At 41.2% G+C, this 19,031-nt stretch overlaps 1 protein-coding gene across 6 annotated transcripts in view; it reads left to right on the top strand.

Moving 5' to 3' along the window:
- Pphln1 (periphilin 1) overlaps positions 1 to 19,031 on the top strand; it is an 82,084-nt gene that overhangs the window by 4,677 nt on the left and 58,376 nt on the right. For 4 of the 6 annotated variants that reach the window (XM_055626831.1, XM_055626833.1, XM_055626830.1 and 1 more), the window contains exons 2-4: positions 4,444 to 4,535; positions 12,814 to 13,020; positions 15,944 to 16,005. In XM_055626831.1, coding sequence (XP_055482806.1) covers positions 4,464 to 4,535; positions 12,814 to 13,020; positions 15,944 to 16,005 — 341 coding nt within the window. In that variant the 5' untranslated portion in view covers positions 4,444 to 4,463. The remainder of the gene's footprint in view (positions 1 to 4,443; positions 4,536 to 12,813; positions 13,021 to 15,943; positions 16,006 to 19,031) is intronic. The other 2 variants (XM_055626835.1, XM_055626834.1) reach the window with 1 other exon arrangement.

Below are 19,031 nucleotides of genomic sequence, written 5' to 3'. Positions count from 1 at the left end.
TTCTTTCTTTCTTTCTTTCTTTCTTTCTTTCTTTCTTTCTTTCTTTCCTTCCTTCCTTCCTTCCTTCCTTCCTTTCTTCCTTCTTTTGTTCTCTCTCTCTCTCTCTCTCTCTAACTTGTTTTTTGGTTTTGTTTTGTTTGAGACAGGGTTTCTTTATGTGGCCCTGGCTGTTCTGGACTCACTTTGTAGACCAGGCTGGCCTACAAAGTGACTCAAATAGATCCATTTTTAAAAGAGCAGTATTTGTGAGGGGCAGTGCTGTTGCACATTTTTATCACAGCACTAGTGAGGCAGAGGCAGGTGGGTCCCTGAGCTGTAGGCTAGCCTGGACTGCAGAGCAAGTTCTAGGACAGCTAGGGCTACACTGAGAAACCCTGTTTTAGAAGAATCAACAAGCAAACAAAATATAACTAGCTTTAATCCAGCTAATTGTACTGTAGGACACCTTAAGTAATCAAGAAACATGAGCTGAATAAATTATAATAAATAAATATATAACTTAAATTAAAAAAAAGAACCTCGGTTGTTGAGGTATAAATAGCCTGTACTGTAACCCTGAACACTCACATCTTTTAGGCTGCACTGTCACTGTCACCAAAGCTCATGAGCTTTTCAGAGGGTCAGTGGAACTTCTCATTTATACTATTTGAAAATTTTCTTTTAAAATTTTGTTATTTTATATGTATGGGTGTTTTGCTTGCTGTGTGTGTGTGCAGCACATATCTGGTACTCACAGAAGTCAGAAGGCATCGGATCCTCAGGAAGTGGGGTTATAGACTGTGTTAACCACCATGTAGGTACTGGGAACCAAACCGGGGTCCTCTATAAGAGCAACCAGTGTTCTTAATGGCTAAGCCATCTCTCCAGCACCTACTGTTTTTACCTTAGGTAGAAAATCATACAAGATGTGTGTATTAGTGGGGTGTCATCTAATGTTTCAATACATGTATATATTTCATAATTTTGGGTCAGGATAAACATTTCCCTTCAAATACCATATTTTTATGGCAAAGTCTTTCAAAATTCTTGTACTTTTTGAAGTGAAATAGCTATTATTGTTGTCCATAGCCATTCAACTATACAACAGAACACCAGGACGTCTTGCCCTACCTAACTATAACTGTGTCCCCATTCATTAACCTCTCTCTAGCCTTTCCTTCTCCTGCTAGTTTCTTTGGTTCCCAGTAACTACCATTTTAGTCTCAACAGGGGTTTGCTACATAACCCATGCTACTTGAGATTGGCTGTGAAGGTGTATGTCCTGCCTCTGCTTTCTGGAGATCTTGGTTTACAGACATGAACTACCACATCTGGCCTAAAATGTGCAGAGTGACTTGTGGAGCTAGTAAGAGTGAAATACTTTTAAAGTGCTAAATTGTGAGAGTTCCAGGTTGTTCTACTTAGTGGAAGTGAATCTCAAACTTCTGCCCTCTCCCCTCCTAAAAACTACCCCTGGTCTTGTTGCTCCTGTCCTTGCCAGTCCATTTTGTATGTTCATACATTAACCTTCTGAAATGACATCCTTCTCCCTTTTATTCCCAGGGCTAAAAGCCTGTGCTGAATGCCTTATCAAGATTTTTTTCATTATTTGATGTCCTGGAACCTGTTCTGTTTGCTTGCTTCTTTTCTGATGTTGGGAAGACTCAACTCTGGAATTTCAGTTTTTGAGAGCCTCAAAAGTTTTTATGTAGAAGTGGGAGATTGTAACTCCATCATTAGGATGTTTTGGATAAAGGGTTTAAATGTTTTGAAAGTTTCTTTCATTTGGAGAGCAAATGAAAATTTGTCAGATGCTAGCGTAGATAGGGTTATTTATCATTGCTTTGTGATCTTTGGTTCTTTCTCATGCTTGTTCTTGGATTCTGCTGTTCACTATTGTCTATTCATTTGAGTCATCACTCATGATTCTATTTATTGTTTTTATTTTTTAAGCTTTCTGTAAAGTTTTTGTTACTCATTCTTCATGCTCGTTCTTACACTAGCTCTCACTTTGTAGTCTTGGCTGGCCTCAACCCCTCAGAGCTGAGCAATAAGCGATGTATCCATACACGGCCTACTCTTGAGTACCAAGCATCACAGAGTTCTAGGTGGGAATCTGAGCAGTTTAGTTGCTATCAGTGAGTTTCTTTCAAAGACTTTAATTATATTCTAAAAGGAAATGGTTTTGGGTTTAGTTGTCTGGAATTTTAAACATTTTCTGCCAGAAGGAGTCTTACAGTTTTTAGCTTTAGGTCAGCCCTTACTACCTCCTGGATATCTGAAATGTTTTCTTCCCTTTAATCTTGATTTTAGCCTTAAGATGACCTTAAGGTCTGAAAGCACTGAAATCTTGCCAAGGGTGTTTTTGGTGACTTTGAAAAGGTGGGAACCTGGGTAGTGTTGCTCTCAGAAAAGTTCCTGATGTTGCTGGTGTGCAGTAATTGAAGTTCACCTGGGAATGTTCAGTTAAGAGTTCCTCATCCATAACTGGGTGTGGTGGCCCAATTATAATCTGCCTTTAATCTCAGGGAGGCAGAGGCAGGGTGATAGCTGTGGTGGCATGGGCCGCCACACCTGGCTTTATCATCCTTACCTTTAAGGTTTGTTTCTTTTTGTGATAATTTAAGTCCAGCTCAAACAAGGAATTAGCTGAGTTGCAGAATGCTAACATATGGAATGGTGTGTCAACCCAAATTACAAAAAAAAAAAAAGGCACCCTAGGCTCAGGACCCAGGTTGGTTAGAAATCCCTCTTTTCTAGATCACTGTTCTGTGACTGATTCTTAGAGTGATTCTAATATCTGAGGTCATTTGTCCTCTAAGGTGATAGGCAGAAAATTCCAGACTGGACCAGGAACAACCAGAAACCATGCTCTCCATTTTGCATTCTGGTAGTGTGTCCCTTCCCGAAATGTCTGTGCATCTAAGAGAGCACAGTATCTGTAGGAGAGCATTCGGCTAGCCTGTGAATTTCATGTGAAGTACTAAGTAACTTGCACACCATACTCACATTCTTAGTTAGCCTTATTATTGCTATGGTAAAACACCATGACCAAAAAGCAAAGTTGGGGAAAAAAGGGTTTATTTGGCTTATATTTCCATATCATAGCCCATTACTGAAGGAAGTCAGGACAAGAACTCAGAGCAGGAACTTGGAGCCAGGAGCTGATACAGAGGCCATGGAGGGGTGCTGCTTACTGGTTTGCTCATTATAACTTGCTCAGCCTGCTTTCTCATAGAACCCAGGACCACCAGCCTAGCTGTCCTGAAATTCATCCTGTCAACTAAGCTGGCCTCAAAATCAGGAGATCCACCCGCCTCTGCCTCCTCAGTACTAGATTAAAGGCAAGTGCCACCAACCGGCTCTTCGTCAGATTACTTTTTAAAATTAAAAAAAAATATAAAAAACATCTTTTAGAGACAGGGTTTCTCTATGTTGCCTTGGCTGTCCTGGACTTGCTCTGTAGACCAGGCTGTCCTCTAACTCACAGCGATCCACTTGCCTCTGCCTCCCTGAGTGCTGTAATTAAAGGTGTGCACCACCATGCCTGGCTCAGATTTTTATATGATATATTCAGCAGATCTTTTGATTTACTGATTATTGATGACTATGATGGCATACTGCTATAATTCAGCGCCTGGCAGGAGGGTCGGTAGTTTAAGGCCAGAAAACCAAACCCAGGGCTTTGTAAGATGGCTTTGTCAGTAATGACACTTGTCACCAAGACCAATGCCCTGAATTTGGACTCTGGAACCCCCATGATAGAGCACACTCCTGCTGTCCTCTGACTTTCACACAATGTACATGCCTATGTGCCTACACATCATGTACACATATACAAATAAATTAACATACTTTTTTTTGTTAGCTTTTCAAGACAGGGTTTCTCTGTGTAGCCTTGGCTGTTCTGGACTTTGTAGAACAGGCTGGCCTTGAATTCACAGCGATCGGCCTTTCTGCCTTTCTGTGTGCTGGGATTACAACTGTGAGCCACTGTGCCTGGCTAATGCAAAATTTTTTAAGATACAAACCAAAAAAGTCAAACTGTAGCATTACATGCTGGGATATACCTGTAATCCCAGCACTTAGGAAGGCTGAGACAACGCTACCATTTCCAGGCTAGCTTTTGCTACATGGTGAGTCTGAGGCTAACTTTAATTGGAGTAGCTATTCTGGTCTGCTTTTCAAACTATTTATCAAATGGTATCTTTTCTAGTTTTTAAAATGGTTGGGCGGAAAAGTTTTATTGAACTTTTAAATAACATTTAAAATAGAAGGAAGGTAGGCCCACATATATACATACACAAACAGGCATGTTTTTCACATGTTGAGGGAGGGATACTTTGCTTTCCTCCCTGTTGTCCTCACTCACCCTCCTCCAGGTGTCTTGGCAGGCATTTGCTTCTTTACTGTCTCTTCCTTGCTGACAAACAAAACCCAGAGTTGTTTTTGTTTTCTTTTTAGTGGCTTCCACAAGAGATGAAATGTGGTCTGAGGGACGGTATGACTATGAACGACTTCCAAGAGAGCGAGTGCCTCCCCGGAGCCATCCCAGTGTAAGTTGCTGCCACATGGAGAAAATCTCATCCTGCTGTGTCATTCTGTCTTCAACTTCTCCAATCTTAGCTTACCAGCCACCTTGAAAAATAGGTCCAGCTCACCTTTTAAAAGCCAGAAAATGCAGTAATATTTTACTTAAGTTAAAAGCAAAGCCTGTACTTTATATTAAGTTATTTTAGAAAAAAGGTTTTGAATTTAATTTAGTTGGAGGAGGAAATTTTTTTTTTATAAATATTATACTATGCATTAACAGAGAAATGTTGAACATCTGCTTTTGCGGCTGCCATTTATTTGTCTTCTTAAAATACTTATAAATTGAGCTTGTTACGCTTTTACATGCTTTTCATCAGCACTTGGAAGGCCATAACAGGTGGATCTCTGAATTCAAGGCGAGGCTGGTCTACATTGCATGTTCTAGGCCAGGCTACCCAGTTTGACCCTATTACAACAATGACAAAATTAAAGTTAAAACATAAATTAATATGACATTCTACCCAGAGATTTTTTTTTTTCCTCCTCTGGAGCAGAAGCATGTTGATATCCTGGTTAGCATTCCAGATGGCATGCCTCTGTCTGGTCAGGCAGCTTGTAGGTTGAGAAGAATCCTGGGGGCTCAAGGGACAGATAATAATTCTGATCATCTATCTCTCTGTCTGTCTCTGTTCTGAGAGTGGGGAATCTTGAGCTGGCCTCTTTTTCATAATGTTCTTGATAATATTGTTTACTATGTTCAGAATTGTATCTAAGAGGTTCAGCATTTATTAAGTGAGTGGATATATTCTCCCTGGAGTTCTACATGGAGAACTAAGGGGAGGTTTGGAAGTCAAAAAGCTGTTGATCTTCTGCACAGATGCGTCTTTAACATTGGGGCATTAGGGTTGCAGCGTTAGACATTTTATCTACCACAAAAGGCATAACTATTTGTCTACATGTCAGGAATATTTTATTTATCGTGTTAAAGATTTGTCTGTGTGTATGTATAGTGGTAATACTAAGAATTGAAGCTAGGGCTTTTCTCATGCTAGACAAGCACTTGACCACTGACACACTTGACCCTTAGCCCTTTGTTTCATTTCTTATTTTGAGAGAAAGGTCTTATTAAAATTCCTAGTTTGACCTTAAATTTACTTTGGCTCCTATCACAGGCCTTGCCCTTGTGATCTTTCTGCCTCAGCTTTTCAGGTAGCTTATAGGACTGTGCAACCAGGCCTACTTGACAATATGTTACTTATCCTGTACCTTACCAGGATGAGCATTGTCATCTTCAAGGTTGTCATTCATTGGCTTGAATTACAGCTCAGTTTGAAATTGATAAAAATGATTTAAGATAGAAAGAAAAGCTGGGTGCAGTGGTGCACGCCTGTAATCCCAGCACTGTGGGAAGCAGAGGCAGGGGGTATTGCTTTGAATTTGAGGCCAGCCTGGTCTTGAGGCCAGCCTATTCTACAAAGTTAGTCCAGGACAGCCAACGCTACTCAGAGAAACCCTGTCTCAGAACAAAAAAAAAGAGAAAAGAAAAAATGGAGGAAGCTCATTATATTAAGATGGACAGACTTAGTAATTATGTCATTCCTTTCCAGGTTTTTCTAGAGACTTTCTAATAAATTTTTTAACTTTATAAATTTATTTTATGATTCATCTAGAAGGATTAAAAAATAATACATGCTAAGTGTCATAGCTGTAGGATACCTTCCCAAAATGTTTCAAGTTCTTTTTACCACCAGAAATATATGAGTAGAAATTTTATTTTGCCAGCTGGGCATTGGTCTGAAGATTTGAGTGTGGTTTTTAACGAGTAGCATACTTGTGGATGGGAAAAGAAGATTGTATGGATTTAAGATTGCAAGATGATTGCCCAGGCTGATATTGAAGAATTTGACTCAGAATCATTGAGGTAATTCATTGGGAAATGACCTCATGAAGAAGAGAGACCTGAGAGGGAACTAGTTTAAAAGAAACGGGGTTTGGGGAACAAGGAAAAGCTACTTGAGGTCTAAGGCCACTCTTTTGGTAGAAGGATAGGCAATTGATGTTTTAGAACATGGAGTTCCCCGGTGGAAGTATTACGGATGAAGTTTAGTATGTTGATTGACCAGAGTGTTAGTTTAAGAATTAGAATTGAAGGGCTAGGCTGTAATTCAGTGAGTGCTTGCCTCGCATGCAGGAGCTTCTAGACTGATTGATCCCAAACATCTCAGAAGAGAAAAATCTGGGCATGGTGTCGCACGACTTTAATCCCAGCACTGAGGAGGCAGAGGCAGGTGGATCTCTGTGAGCTTGAGGCCAGCCTAGTCTACAGAGCAAGTTCCAAGTCAGCCAAGGCTACACAGAGAAACCCTTTCTTGAAAAACGAAAAAGAAAAAGTAAAGAAGTCAAACTGAATGAGCATTTTATAGTAAACATAAGCAAGCATTTTTATCTAATGCCATTTGTGTGTGTAAATGCGAACAGTCACCCTGACTCCTCTTCCCCGTGGGCTGTCGGCATCAGTAAGGAGGTAGGCAGAGATGTTTTACAGCTCCAGCCTGTGTGTTTATGATCACAGTAATTGTGTTTGGATGTCTGTTCTCCATGGTGGCTGCTTCGGTACTGATGGTAGAGGCTGAATTGCTCTTCCTTGAAGAACACAGAACCTGTCCAGACCTGTTTGTTACTCTGTTATTTTCTGTACCTCCACTAGCTGAGGTCCCACTTTATTGATTTGTGAGTCTTTATTCCTATATTTCTCTTCTCTAGAATTCAGATTTCCACCCCCTCTGGTGAACTTACTCTTGTGTGAGTGACTTGAAGCTTTCTTTTTGCCCTCCATGTATTTTGCTCTTCAGAGGGCTCTTGGAATTGGTTCCTTTGCCTTCTTTGTCATGCTTACAGTTTAGTTAAGTACAGTGTAAGTTTTAAATCTTTTTGCCCTTTTACTCACCCAGTACAGTGTATAGATCACTTCTCAGGGTGCTCCCACTGTCTTTCTGGAGGTAACTTTCTGTGTATCATCTGAGGCTGGCCTGATCCCCTTTACCTTTTAAGTGCTGGGATTATAGACATGCTCCATCACACCTAGAATGATGCCCGAGGTCACTGAGGTTGGAATACAACTAATAAGGTATAAAAAAAATCTGATGTTTTTAGGAAGATCAGTTTTGTTACTCCTTTTGCATGTGAGCACCAGTGTGCATGTATGGGTGGGTGGCCAAAAGAGGCTGTTGCATCCTTTGGAGCTGTTGTGAGACAGCTTGTGGGAATTAAACAGTAAGAGTCGTTAACCATCAGGGCCAAATCTCTAGCCTGCCCCATGTCACCCCCTCCCCACCCTGCCAGGGCCCCCGTTTTTTTAAATTTAATTTTATTTTTAACGTTTTTGAGACAGGCTCAGATATGGCTCAGGCTGTCCACCAACTCACTGTGTACTTGAGGATACATTTGAACTCCTGCTCATTTGGCCTCTTCTCCCAAGTGCTGGGATTATAGGCATGTGCCACCTGGCTTTTATTTAGTTTGTAGTCCAGGCTGATTTATAATTCCCTGTGGGAATTATAGACTAGGCTGACCTTGGGCTCATGGCAATCCTTAGCATCTCAGGTGCTGAGCTCACAGGCATGAACCACCACACCTAGATTAAAACCTCAGTTTCTGATTTAGTAAGACTTAGTTCCTCAGAGGGTGTGTTAGCTTTGCAGTTGCCCTAACACTACTGGAGATAAAAAGAAAAAAAAAGCTCATTTTGGCTTTGGTTTTGGAGGTGTTACTCTATAATGAGTTGGCCATTGACAGAATATTATGAGTGTGTTCCAGATCCAAACTACTCACCTCATACCCATGGAGAAGAGACAGACAGACAGACAGACCCAGAGAGAGTAGGGTGCCACAGTCCTCCTTGAGGACATTCCTAGTGACATGATTTCCTGTCAGGTACTAGGTCCTATATGTGATATCTCAGACATTTAATGGGAGACATTTAAGGCCTAAGCTATATAGCAACAGGTGTCTAAATATTAAGAGCTAGTGGAAGGGATTTGCTTTAAATTAGTGATGAGTATACATGATTGAGATGTGAACAGGTAGCTGGGACCTGATATTTTAGTTGCTTTTTGGTACTGTGATGAAACGCCACTGCCAAGGCACTTTACAGAAGGAAAGGTTTGTTTAGGCTTACAGTATCAGAGGTATATGAGTCAATAAGTTGCAGGCATGGTGGCTAGAGTAGCAGGGTCAGTCTTAAATTGCAAGGACAGAGCACAGCAACACTCTTTGCTTTACACTCTCAAAGCCCAGCAACATACCTCTTCCAACAAGGTCACACCTTTAAGCCTCCCGAAATAGCACAACCAACTGGGAGTACATATTCAGAGTACATACGCCTGCAACTGAGGACACCACATTCAAACTACTACATTGATTTGAAAACACTGATGACTTCTGTTAATGACAGTCACAGGTGGCTCTTGCTGTTGTGTTGTTTTCTATTTAGGAAGAATATTTTTTTTCCATTTTCCTTCTTCAGCCTTCTTCAGTTGAACAGTGCTTACAGTCATGTGCCTTGTGAAGCTAATTTTATATTCATGTCTGATGTAAGTGGACTCACTGAATTTGTAGAAAAGTGTTTAACAGTAGACATCTAAATGCACCTATTGTTTCTGACATTGAACTTAGTAAAAACCTACCCTACTTAAAGTTTTAAGGAGCTAGAGAGATGGCTCAGTGATAAGAGCACTTACTGCCCTGGAAGACTCCTATCAGGCATCTGTCAGGTGACAGGTGTCTCATGTCAGGGGACTCGCAGCCGCCTGTAACTCAAGCTGCAGGATACCTTCTGGCCTCTGGCCTCTGGCACCAGCACTGAAGTGGCATACATTCACCAGGCACACACGTACACACAAAAGTGAAAAAGTTCCAAAGTCTTTGAGATCCAGAGAACATCTAACATTATTTTAAAAATCATATTGTCTGTATGTTTATAAGCAACATTGCTAAAAGCTTCAAGCTGGCAGCAGCCTGAATGTTGAATAGGAGAGTGAATGAGCTGTTTAAATAATACAACAGTTGGGTAAGTGGCCTACTGCCAGATTCAGCAACACGGTTGAACTCCACAAACAGCGCTGAAGGCCGGAAGCTGGGCTCAGCAGTGTATCTCCTAGAGTTTCTTTATATAAACATTTCAAACAAGCCAAAATAGCCAGAACAGTGATCACTACCAGAAAGAAACACTGGAAGAGAACTCAAGGAGAGATTTGTTCTGCTAGGCACGTTCAGTGACTTGATCTGGGCAATAAGTTCATTGCCAGCTTCCAGGAAAATTCGCCCAGCAGCACTTGTGATTTGCAGGGAATCTGCTTTGTTTCTAGACTCATTCCTTCCCTCTGTATCTACCTCCTTTTCCCTTCGATAAGTTGCTTCCTGCTTTTCCCTATCACATCTATAGTACCAAGCTATTGGCCTTACCCTCTTCCCACCGTCTGTATTAACCTCCCCTTGGGAGCCTCCCTTTTTCCATCTCCCCCACCCCACCAGATCGATTGTGCTCTACCATTTTCCTTGCAGCCTTTTGTATTTAAAGCCTTCTCTCTCCCTATCGATCCCTCCCCCTTCCCATTTCCTCTATCCTGCTGTTCCCCTCTCTGCTTTCCAGACCCATCCTGGCAATGGTCCAGGTTACGTTCCTGGTTTCTGTAGTTACTGTAGGCTGTGTACTCATTCTTCTGGTTTCAGGGACTCTGCTGAGAAATCAGCTGTTATTTGATAGGTTTTCCTTTATATGTTGCCTGTGTTTTTCTTTTGCACCTTTCAGTACACTTTATTTGACTTGTTATGTGTACTTAGTGGTTTGTTTTTTGTTTGTTCGAGACAGGAGTTCTCTATGTAGCCTCAGCTACCCTGGAACTCACTCTGTAGACCAGGCTGTCCTCGAACTTACAGCCCTGAGTGCTGGGATTAAAGGTGTGTGCCATCACTGCCTGTGTTGTATACTTAGCGTTTTAACTGATATTCTGTGGGAATTTTCTTTTCTGCTGGGATCCAAAGCTATTTACTGAAGTCAAAGCCAAATAGTGAGCCAAAGCTATTTAGTGGAGACAAAGCTATTTACTGAAGCCAAAGCCAAATAGTGAGCAAAGGTCATTTTAGTGGAGACCTAAAGCCAATTAGTGGAAGAGTTATCTAGGACCCTAGGTTATGGGTGATAGATTTGTGAGGACATCCGTTTGTTAGCCTTAGAGCATCCGTAAGATATCTTAAGAAAACATCCTTATGGTATCTTGCAGGTGCAATATTCAAGCCATGAAAGCACTCTTGCTATCTTCTGCAGCAGTAAATTAGCCTCCCCCCTTTCCTGCCTTCTTCCTATATAAGTTGGGTAAAAATCTGACTTGGCCTCTTTCTTCGTGTCTCTGTCCCACCATTCTTTTCACCCTTCCTTAGGAACCCGTTGAACTCCCGCTGGACAGGAGTTTGCTGTTGTGTGTGCTGCTTATATTTGTATGTGTGTATCCTTAGTTTGGGGAAGTTTTTTCTTCTGTGATCTTGTTGGAGATCTGGTATATTGATGTGGGATTTTTCTACCACAATGTTTTTTGTGCTAAAATAAGTTCACATATATTTAATGATACATTGGAAAATTGGTGGGTTTTGTTTTGTTTCAGGGAGTTAACCCAAGGCCTTATGAATGTTAATCCCTGCTCTACAACTGAATCCCACCCTTCTCAAGAAATGCTTTTACATAAATGTCCTAATCCATTTAATTTGTGTCCAGTTAGCTATGAGATTTAATATTTGTAGAGTTATGTGTCAAGCTATTCAGCTATTTAGCTGATGCTTTTACTTTCTCAAATGAACATATCTTTCATAGTAGAGTTTTAAAAATTGGGATATATAGAAAATTAAGATAATGATTTATTTTTAAATTAATTAATCAATTTACTTATTGTGTGCATGCTAAGCCACCTATAATTCTAGCACTCAGGAGGTTAAGACAGGAGGATATGTGTTCCAGGATGAAACTCAGCCTCAAAAAAGAAAAGAAGATTGTGCTCTGGAGGCCATCCTGGCCATTTTTTGAGATCATGTCTCAAAAAATGTAAAACTGTGTGGATGATCCTTACATAGCTTAGGTCAAATCATGGCACGTGAACTGTAGTTCTCTTCCTCTTACCCTAATAGCTTCTAGCTCATATTAGCTGTTAATGTAAGACAGACTGTGTTTTCTGTCTTATTCCTCAAATCACACAGAACCCCCTTTGGTGACAGTTTTTTAAAAAATAAGTTTTATTTTATTATGTATATTAGTCTTTCCCCTGCATGTATTAAATCTGCGCAGCATGTGCACACAGTGCCCACGGAGGCCAGAAGAGGACTTCAGTCTCCTGGAGCTGGAGTTCTACCATGATCTGCATGTGCTAAATGACCGGATCCTCTGAAAGAGAAGTCAGGGCCCTTTACCAGTGGGCTATGTCTCCAAGCCCAAAAAGTTAGTAAACACTTCAAGTCACTGAGACTGCATTACTTTTGAAACTAGTTCTAATGTTAGATTAGCTTTTATACCTTCTGTCCAAACTTAAAAAGGTAGAAGTTCCCTCTCTCTCCTGTGCTTCTGGAAAAATAGCAGAATGCTCTCTTTTGTTCTTTCTAATTTCTAGTTTTGTTCTTTGTTCAGTACCTACTCTTCCCTGTTTGCTGGTTTATGGGCACAAGTCCTGTGTTAGAATACTGATAGAATACTTTAAGCATAATACGCCAGACAGTGCTGTTCTCATTGTCGTTAGCAGCAATGCTGCCAGAACCTTCTTATTGTGTGCAGGGTTTTGGTAAAATGACTTTTTTCACTTACACTACATTATTTAGATTTATTTTGCGTGTACAAGTGTGTACCATGTGGATACAGTACCTACAAGGGCCAGAAGAGAGTGTCATATTCCCTGAAACTGATTTTACAGTTGTAAGCCACCGTCTGGGTGCTGGGAACTGAACCTAGATCCTCTAGAAAAGCAGCAAGTCCTCTTAACCCCTGAGCCATCTCTCTAGCCCCCTTTTCCTAAAATCATGATTGTCACCTTGTACTGTTGTGTGTTATTTTGGATGTTTGAGATTGTTTTTCATAGAATAATTTCATTCCCACTTATCTATATGAAGATGTTACTCTTAGTAATTTTTCATTAGTGCGTTTTAGTTTGCTTTTACATTTACTCTGTTGAATTATGGACCAGAATTCCTGTGCTTATAAGAAACATTTCCAAAGCCAAATAGAGAAATTAGTGATGTCTCTATATTTCTTTTTGTCTGTTTTAGGATGGCTACCATAGAGTAGTTAATGTTGTGCCAAAGAGACCGCCTCTGCTAGACAAGAGACCACCTCTGCTAGACAAGAGACCGCCTCTGCTAGCCAGACCTGATGAAGGAGGCTACAGTAGATATTACAGTCATGTTGATTACCGAGAATGTGACGAGGGCCGCAGTTTTTCTCATGATCGAAGAAGCGGCCCACCTCACAGAGGAGTATGTAAATTCCCCGTGTACTAATTGTTCTTTCTTTCAAGTTTAAAGTTCGTGTCTGTGCAGGCCTTGACAGTAGAATAATCACCTGCTGCTTGTGTTCTCTTATGTTGCTAGGCCTGGTTTTATTTGCAGCCTCCCCTACTTCCCTTTTGCAATAGGGTCTCACTCTATAGGGCAGGCTTGCCTGGAACTTGCTGTCCCCCTGTCTCAGCCTCCTGGGTGCTGGAGTGCTAGGTTTTTAGGGCTTGGTTACCATTCCAGTTAGATGCTATTGACTGCCAGCTGTAGCTCCAGAGGGTCCTAGTAGTCAAGGATCTCATGATGCTGGATAATGAGTGAGCATCCTGGAGAGCTCTGAGTGGTATTAGTATTTCCAGTGTGCTTGCTTTGTGTGTGGTGCTGGGCAGCAAGGCCATGGCCTCCCTCATGCTTACGCCATGGTAAGCACTGTCCTGAGCTGTATACCCAGCCTGTAACTTTGTTCGCCTTTTTACCTTAAGCTTGCAGGGCTTTGCAGACTCACGCAACTTAACACCTGACAGTCAGCGGTGAGCAGGTGCTCAGCACTGCCACTTCATGCTTACAGTTGCTTTATGTTAACACGAAACACTGCGTGAGGTGGGTTTAAGTCCATTATCTCATGTTTCCTTAGAATTCTTAAGGTCTTTACTTTTCAGATTAGAACTCAGTCAAGTTACTGATTCAGATGGCAAACAGTTTTAAAATGTAAGCTACTAAGTTTATTAACATGTTCTTGATAATCTAGAAGCTATTTAAGGTTTCTGATAATTTCTTTTATCAAAAAGTTGGAAGCAATTGCTATGTCTGAACTTACAAATTTACAATACTTCTTTTCTATACTGTTCACCTTCTTTTTTTTTAAGATTATTTATTATTTATACATTATTCTGCCTGTATGTATGCCTGCATGCCAGAAGAGGGCATGGGATCTCCTTATAGATGGTTGTGAGCCACAATATGGTTGTGGGAATTGAACTCAGGACCTTTGGAAGAACAGCCAGTGCTCAGCCTCTGAGCCATCTCTCCAGCCCCACCGTTTGCCTTCTTTCCCCCTTCCCTCCTTCTCTATATTATAATGTATAACATGGTAACCAGTAGCATACATTTAAACACTGTACTGTTCAACCTCATGTTGGCAATTGAGGAAATGGAGGTGAGTGATTTCCTCAGGGTTAACAAATTCCAGGACAGCCAGGACTATAGAGAGACCCTGTCTCAAGAAACGAAAAGAAGTTTAGGAGTCCAGTTCTCATGCTCCTTCACAGTTTTGAGTCTGACAATTCTGAAGTACTAATGAGACTTTGTAGTGGTTTCTGATCATTCTTCCTGAAGTTTGCAGGTCAACAGCTTCCTTCCTTGCATCGCTGGCTTTTGCTTGTTTATAGTGTCATGCTATTCCTTTAGGAAGGTTCTCCATGCTGGGAAGAAAGCATCATTTCTCTACTAGAGCCACTGGGTTTTACTGTCAGACCCTTCTCCAGGGAGGCTCAGGGAGAATGGATTTGCTCACACCAAGAGCATCTCATACTCTTTTGTCAAAACTCCTTGTGGCTGTTTGAGGAGTTTTGTTTTCACTGGGTCTTTGTTTGATACCTCATGATCGTGACTGTTTTTCTAAAAGCTTGTAGTAGTGTTTCAGAAACAACACAGTTGCTTTACTTCATTCCTCCGGGTTGTCTGTGCTGCTCAGCTCAGGGGTGAGAGTTCTTGCTGGGCATGTCGTGGTCCTCAGTACCGCAAGACAAAGCCATGTTAACACAAAAAACCTTAGAACTTTTAAAGCACTAAGTTTTATGTTGAATTTACTTAGAAACTATTTACTGGATCTAGTACTTTATTATAGCTTTGGCCGTTTTATTTTCTCTTTATTTCTATATGATATTAAGAAGGAAAATATAGACTCATTTTATTTACACACGTGTTGGGTTTGTAATGTTATATGAGGAACATGAAAAGTAACATTTTAGCTATATCAGTTTCTCTTACTGTAAATCATTTGCATTTGTGTTTATTTTTGTTTATTGAGACAGGGTCTCTATAGTCCTGGAACTTGCTATGTAGACCAGGCTTGTCTTGAACTCACAGAGATTTGTCTACTTTGGCCCTGGCATGCTTAGATTAAAAGCATGTGCCACTTTGCCAAGTTTAATTTTATTTTTATTTTACGTTTATGGGCATTTTGTCTGCATGCAGATCTGAACCACATATGTTCAGTTCCCATAGAGGCCAGAAGAGGGCATGGGATCTAGTTACCAGATGGCTGTGAGGCCCCAGTGAGTGCTGAGAATCAAGCCTGGGTCCTCTTCAAGACCAGCAAGTGGTCTGAAACACTGAGCCGTCTCTCCAGCCCCCTATGTGGTTGATTGTGTGTGTGTATGTATCTTTACACATGTGTCTTAGAGGACGAAAAGTGCTTCATTTGATTCATTTTAAATTTTGTATCAGATATTATAATATTTCTTATCAGTGCCAATTCTTGCTAGATTGCTTCTAACTCTGCATTATTAAGTGATAAACGAGAAAAGAAAATAAGCAAAATGTGAAAAACACTAAGTTCTTCACTGAACTTGAACATGAACATTGGTCAGAGACCTTGGACAATGAAAAAGTTGATCATTGTCCACTTGACTGGGGCCCTTGTTCCCAGACAGCCAGTCTGTTTTCATGTTGTTACATGTGTCTATGGCACTAAGTCTGTGAATTTACAGGTAAGTGGTGTGGCAGGTTCAGTCATCTTTAGTTGCTGAAGTGTGTAACTTGTAACCTTTATTTACTCTGTTTTGGAAGCTCAGGAATTCCTAGAGAGGTTTTACTCTCTTTGTAATTTTGCCTCAGATGCTGTTCAAAATAGGTAAACAAAGCCGAAATTATCAGTCAGTTTATTTATTTATTTATTTTGCAGGATGAACCTGGTTACAGATGGACAAAGGATGATCATTCCACAAGCCGGCAGCCTGAATACAGGTAGAAAGATAAAAATAATGAGTACTTGGATTTGATTTTGTGATGTGTGTTGTGGGAGTCTCAGTGAAGTGCATAGCCGAATGGCTTCAGCAGGGTTTGAGTTTGAAAGCAGCCAGCAGTATCTTCTCTTTGTGACTGCTGTAGTAAATAACTCGTGCTCCTTATTTGTTGCATTTTATAATTGACTATTTTAAAATCTGGATAGTGCTAGCTTTAACATTATTAAATTATCTTAATGTGTCTGCATTATGGGGTATAGTTTTGCTAAACTGGAAAGTAAAGCATTTTTTATTTTTCCAGAGGTAGCCTTTTGAAAATACTGAACTTTACAAAGTGTCTTCTGTTATAAGGTATTTTCTCTGGTGGTCTATTTCTTTACATGTTTGAATTACTTTTGTTTATTTGTATGTGTGTATATTTCTGTGTGTCGTGGGCTGTGTGTGTGCTGCGTGGAGGGAAAAGAACAACTTTGGGGGTTGATTATCTCCTTTCACTGTAGGTTCCTGGAACCCGTGCTTTGACTAGGAAGTGCTCCCAGTAGGCTTATGTGCCCTAAGCTGTCGATGCTATTTTGGGAGGAAGTTAGGTCACTTTGGTCTTCATAGCTACCAGAAGCGAGTCTTCCACACATGCTCCCAGTGCTATGATGTTTGGCCTCATCTGGTTAGGGCGACTCACCTTTTCCAACAAGAAATTCTCAGCACTTGGAGATAAATGGAAGTACTTTCATTCTCGTACAGCTGTGGCCCCTAGCTAGTGCTTAGAGAGGCCCTGTCAGAAATGTTTCATGGCTTATACACGCATAGTTGTTACCATAGTCTTGTCTATAAGACCATCCTAGGGTGGCCACTGCTACCCCAAAGGAGAGTTGTTTTTTTTTTTTTTTTTTTTTCCCAGAGCAAAGCAAGTTTTACAGAAGGTGAAATTTGCAGGTTTCTAGTCAAGTTCAGTTTTATCTTTAAACTTGTTTGCTATCTGTGCTCATTTCCTGAAAAAGAGGGAGAGGAAAAGCAGGTTTAGAAAAGCAGACAGTGGTAGTTGAGTTTCATCTCTGTTGTCTCAGGTGAGAGTTTCTTATTGTTTTCTCATTCCAATTTAACTGTTACCAAGCAAGCTTCTTAATCCCATTTAGCTAAAGTTAGAGCTTGCTGCTTTCCCTTTTTCCTTGTGCCTGAGCCCCACAGCGGGGCTATAGAGCACACTCTAAAATTGGGGTCACGAGTAAATCCGTGGTCCCCGAAGTTGCTGTTTCTCAGCTCTTTGTTACGGTGAATGAAGTATCATAGAAAGTGTTGTGCGGGGTGTGTTGCTGTGGGGCCATGGGCCAGTGGGAGCGCCTCTCGGAAGGATGGCTTCACCTGCTGCAAACAGGACTTACCGTGGTTCCGGAGAGCTCAGCAGCCGAGCACACAGATAAGCATGTATGCAGGAAGACCATTCATTAGCTGCCAGGCAAAATGGAGAAAGAGTACTCGCTGTAACTGTGCTGGGGGTCAGTCGCACCTGCTAGACTGTAGCAGAGCCTTGCGTTTCTTCTTGAACATGTCCTGAGACCATGCCAGCCGAATTTAATAAATGTGCTCAAAGACAGTGGAAGGCAGCCTGGTATTTAGGTTGCAGTGTGCTTATTGCTGGTCTCTTACATCAAAGTTTACAGTGAGACTCTGAGCGAAAGGCACAGTGGGAAGGTTTAAAAGTTTGTAGTTGGCCCAGAAAACAAGTAAAAATGTATGAAGAATTCGAGACCAACCAAAGTGTAGCTGCTAAAGAGATCTGAGCTATGAGAAAGAAGCTGTGTGCTGGGGATGCAGCTCAGTGGTAGAGCACTTTGTTATTCTTGTTATTCTCCTTTTTCTACTATTCCTTCTTCCTTCTCTTCTTCTTTAAGATTTATTTTAATTTTATGTATATAAATATGTTCCTGATACCCAAGAAGGCCAGAAGAGGGAGTCAGAGCCCTTGGAACTGGAGTTACATGCAGATAGTTTGAAGTTGTCAGATGGGTCTGAGAACTGGACCCAGGCCCTGTGAATGAGCAGTAGGTGCTCTTAGCCAATGAGCCATCTCTGTAGCCTCAAGTAGAACACTTTCTTAGTGTGCTCATGGCCCTGGGTTCCATCTTTAGCACTTAAAAAAAAACAACAAAAAAAGGGCAAATGCTTGGATATTAAAGAAAATGCCTTAGATCGTTTCAGGAATTGGCTGTTCCCACCTTTGAATTTCCTGTGCTCAACTGTTAAGCCACTCAGGCTGCTGTAGGGTGGAAGGCCCAGATACTGGTTCCACTAGTGACTGACCTTGACATTGTCCATTGACTGGTTTTTCAGGTAGGCAAAATGGAAGTGTAGAGACTTCCATAATTTCAAAGGAAAGCATAGGAGGCAGTGCATGCTAGGGTTGGAGTGCTGGCATCTGCCCCACTTGATGTTTGAAGCTGTTGAGTGTAGCCCAAGCCGCAGTTACTATGTGAGGAGCTTGGAAATGTTGGGAATGTGGAACATTTGCTCAGGAAAGCTGTAGGTAACCCACAAGGTGGGGCTTGTGATCAGGCTGCTGGGCAGGCTGCTAAGCTTTTTGGAGTTCCTCTCATGACCCCTGATACTTTGTTATAGTTAATAAAAAGTAAATATTGCTGTTTCTTATTAATTAGCCCTATGATTATCATGGAGGTATTACCTAACCTGCCATCACAAATAATGACACAGGAAGCTGTTAGATTTATAATTGCCTTATTTACTGGGGGCTGGGCAGATACTCCTATCTACGCTGTCTGAATCACCATACCATCCATCTCCCAGCTCTCATCCAATACCATCCTCCTTAACCATCCTATCTTCTATCCATAATCCTGTAAATACTTGCTTTTATGCTTCATCTGGGCCTTTTCACGCCTTTATTGGAGTTCTTGGTGGCCCCATGTGGTTTCTTCTCCAGGCTAACCCATTGCAGTATCCACCTTCTTCCTCTCTTCCTGTCCTTCCGTCTGTCTCTGCCGCCCCTGATTCTTGTGATTCTTCCATCCTCAA

This window comes from Psammomys obesus, unplaced genomic scaffold (genome assembly GCF_907164565.1).
Source record: "Psammomys obesus unplaced genomic scaffold, mPsaObe1.curated_primary_1811, whole genome shotgun sequence".
In the NCBI taxonomy this organism is placed as follows: domain Eukaryota; kingdom Metazoa; phylum Chordata; class Mammalia; order Rodentia; family Muridae; genus Psammomys; species Psammomys obesus.
Note: the sequence above shows the minus strand (reverse complement) of the source record. Positions and strands in the feature narration are given on the sequence as shown.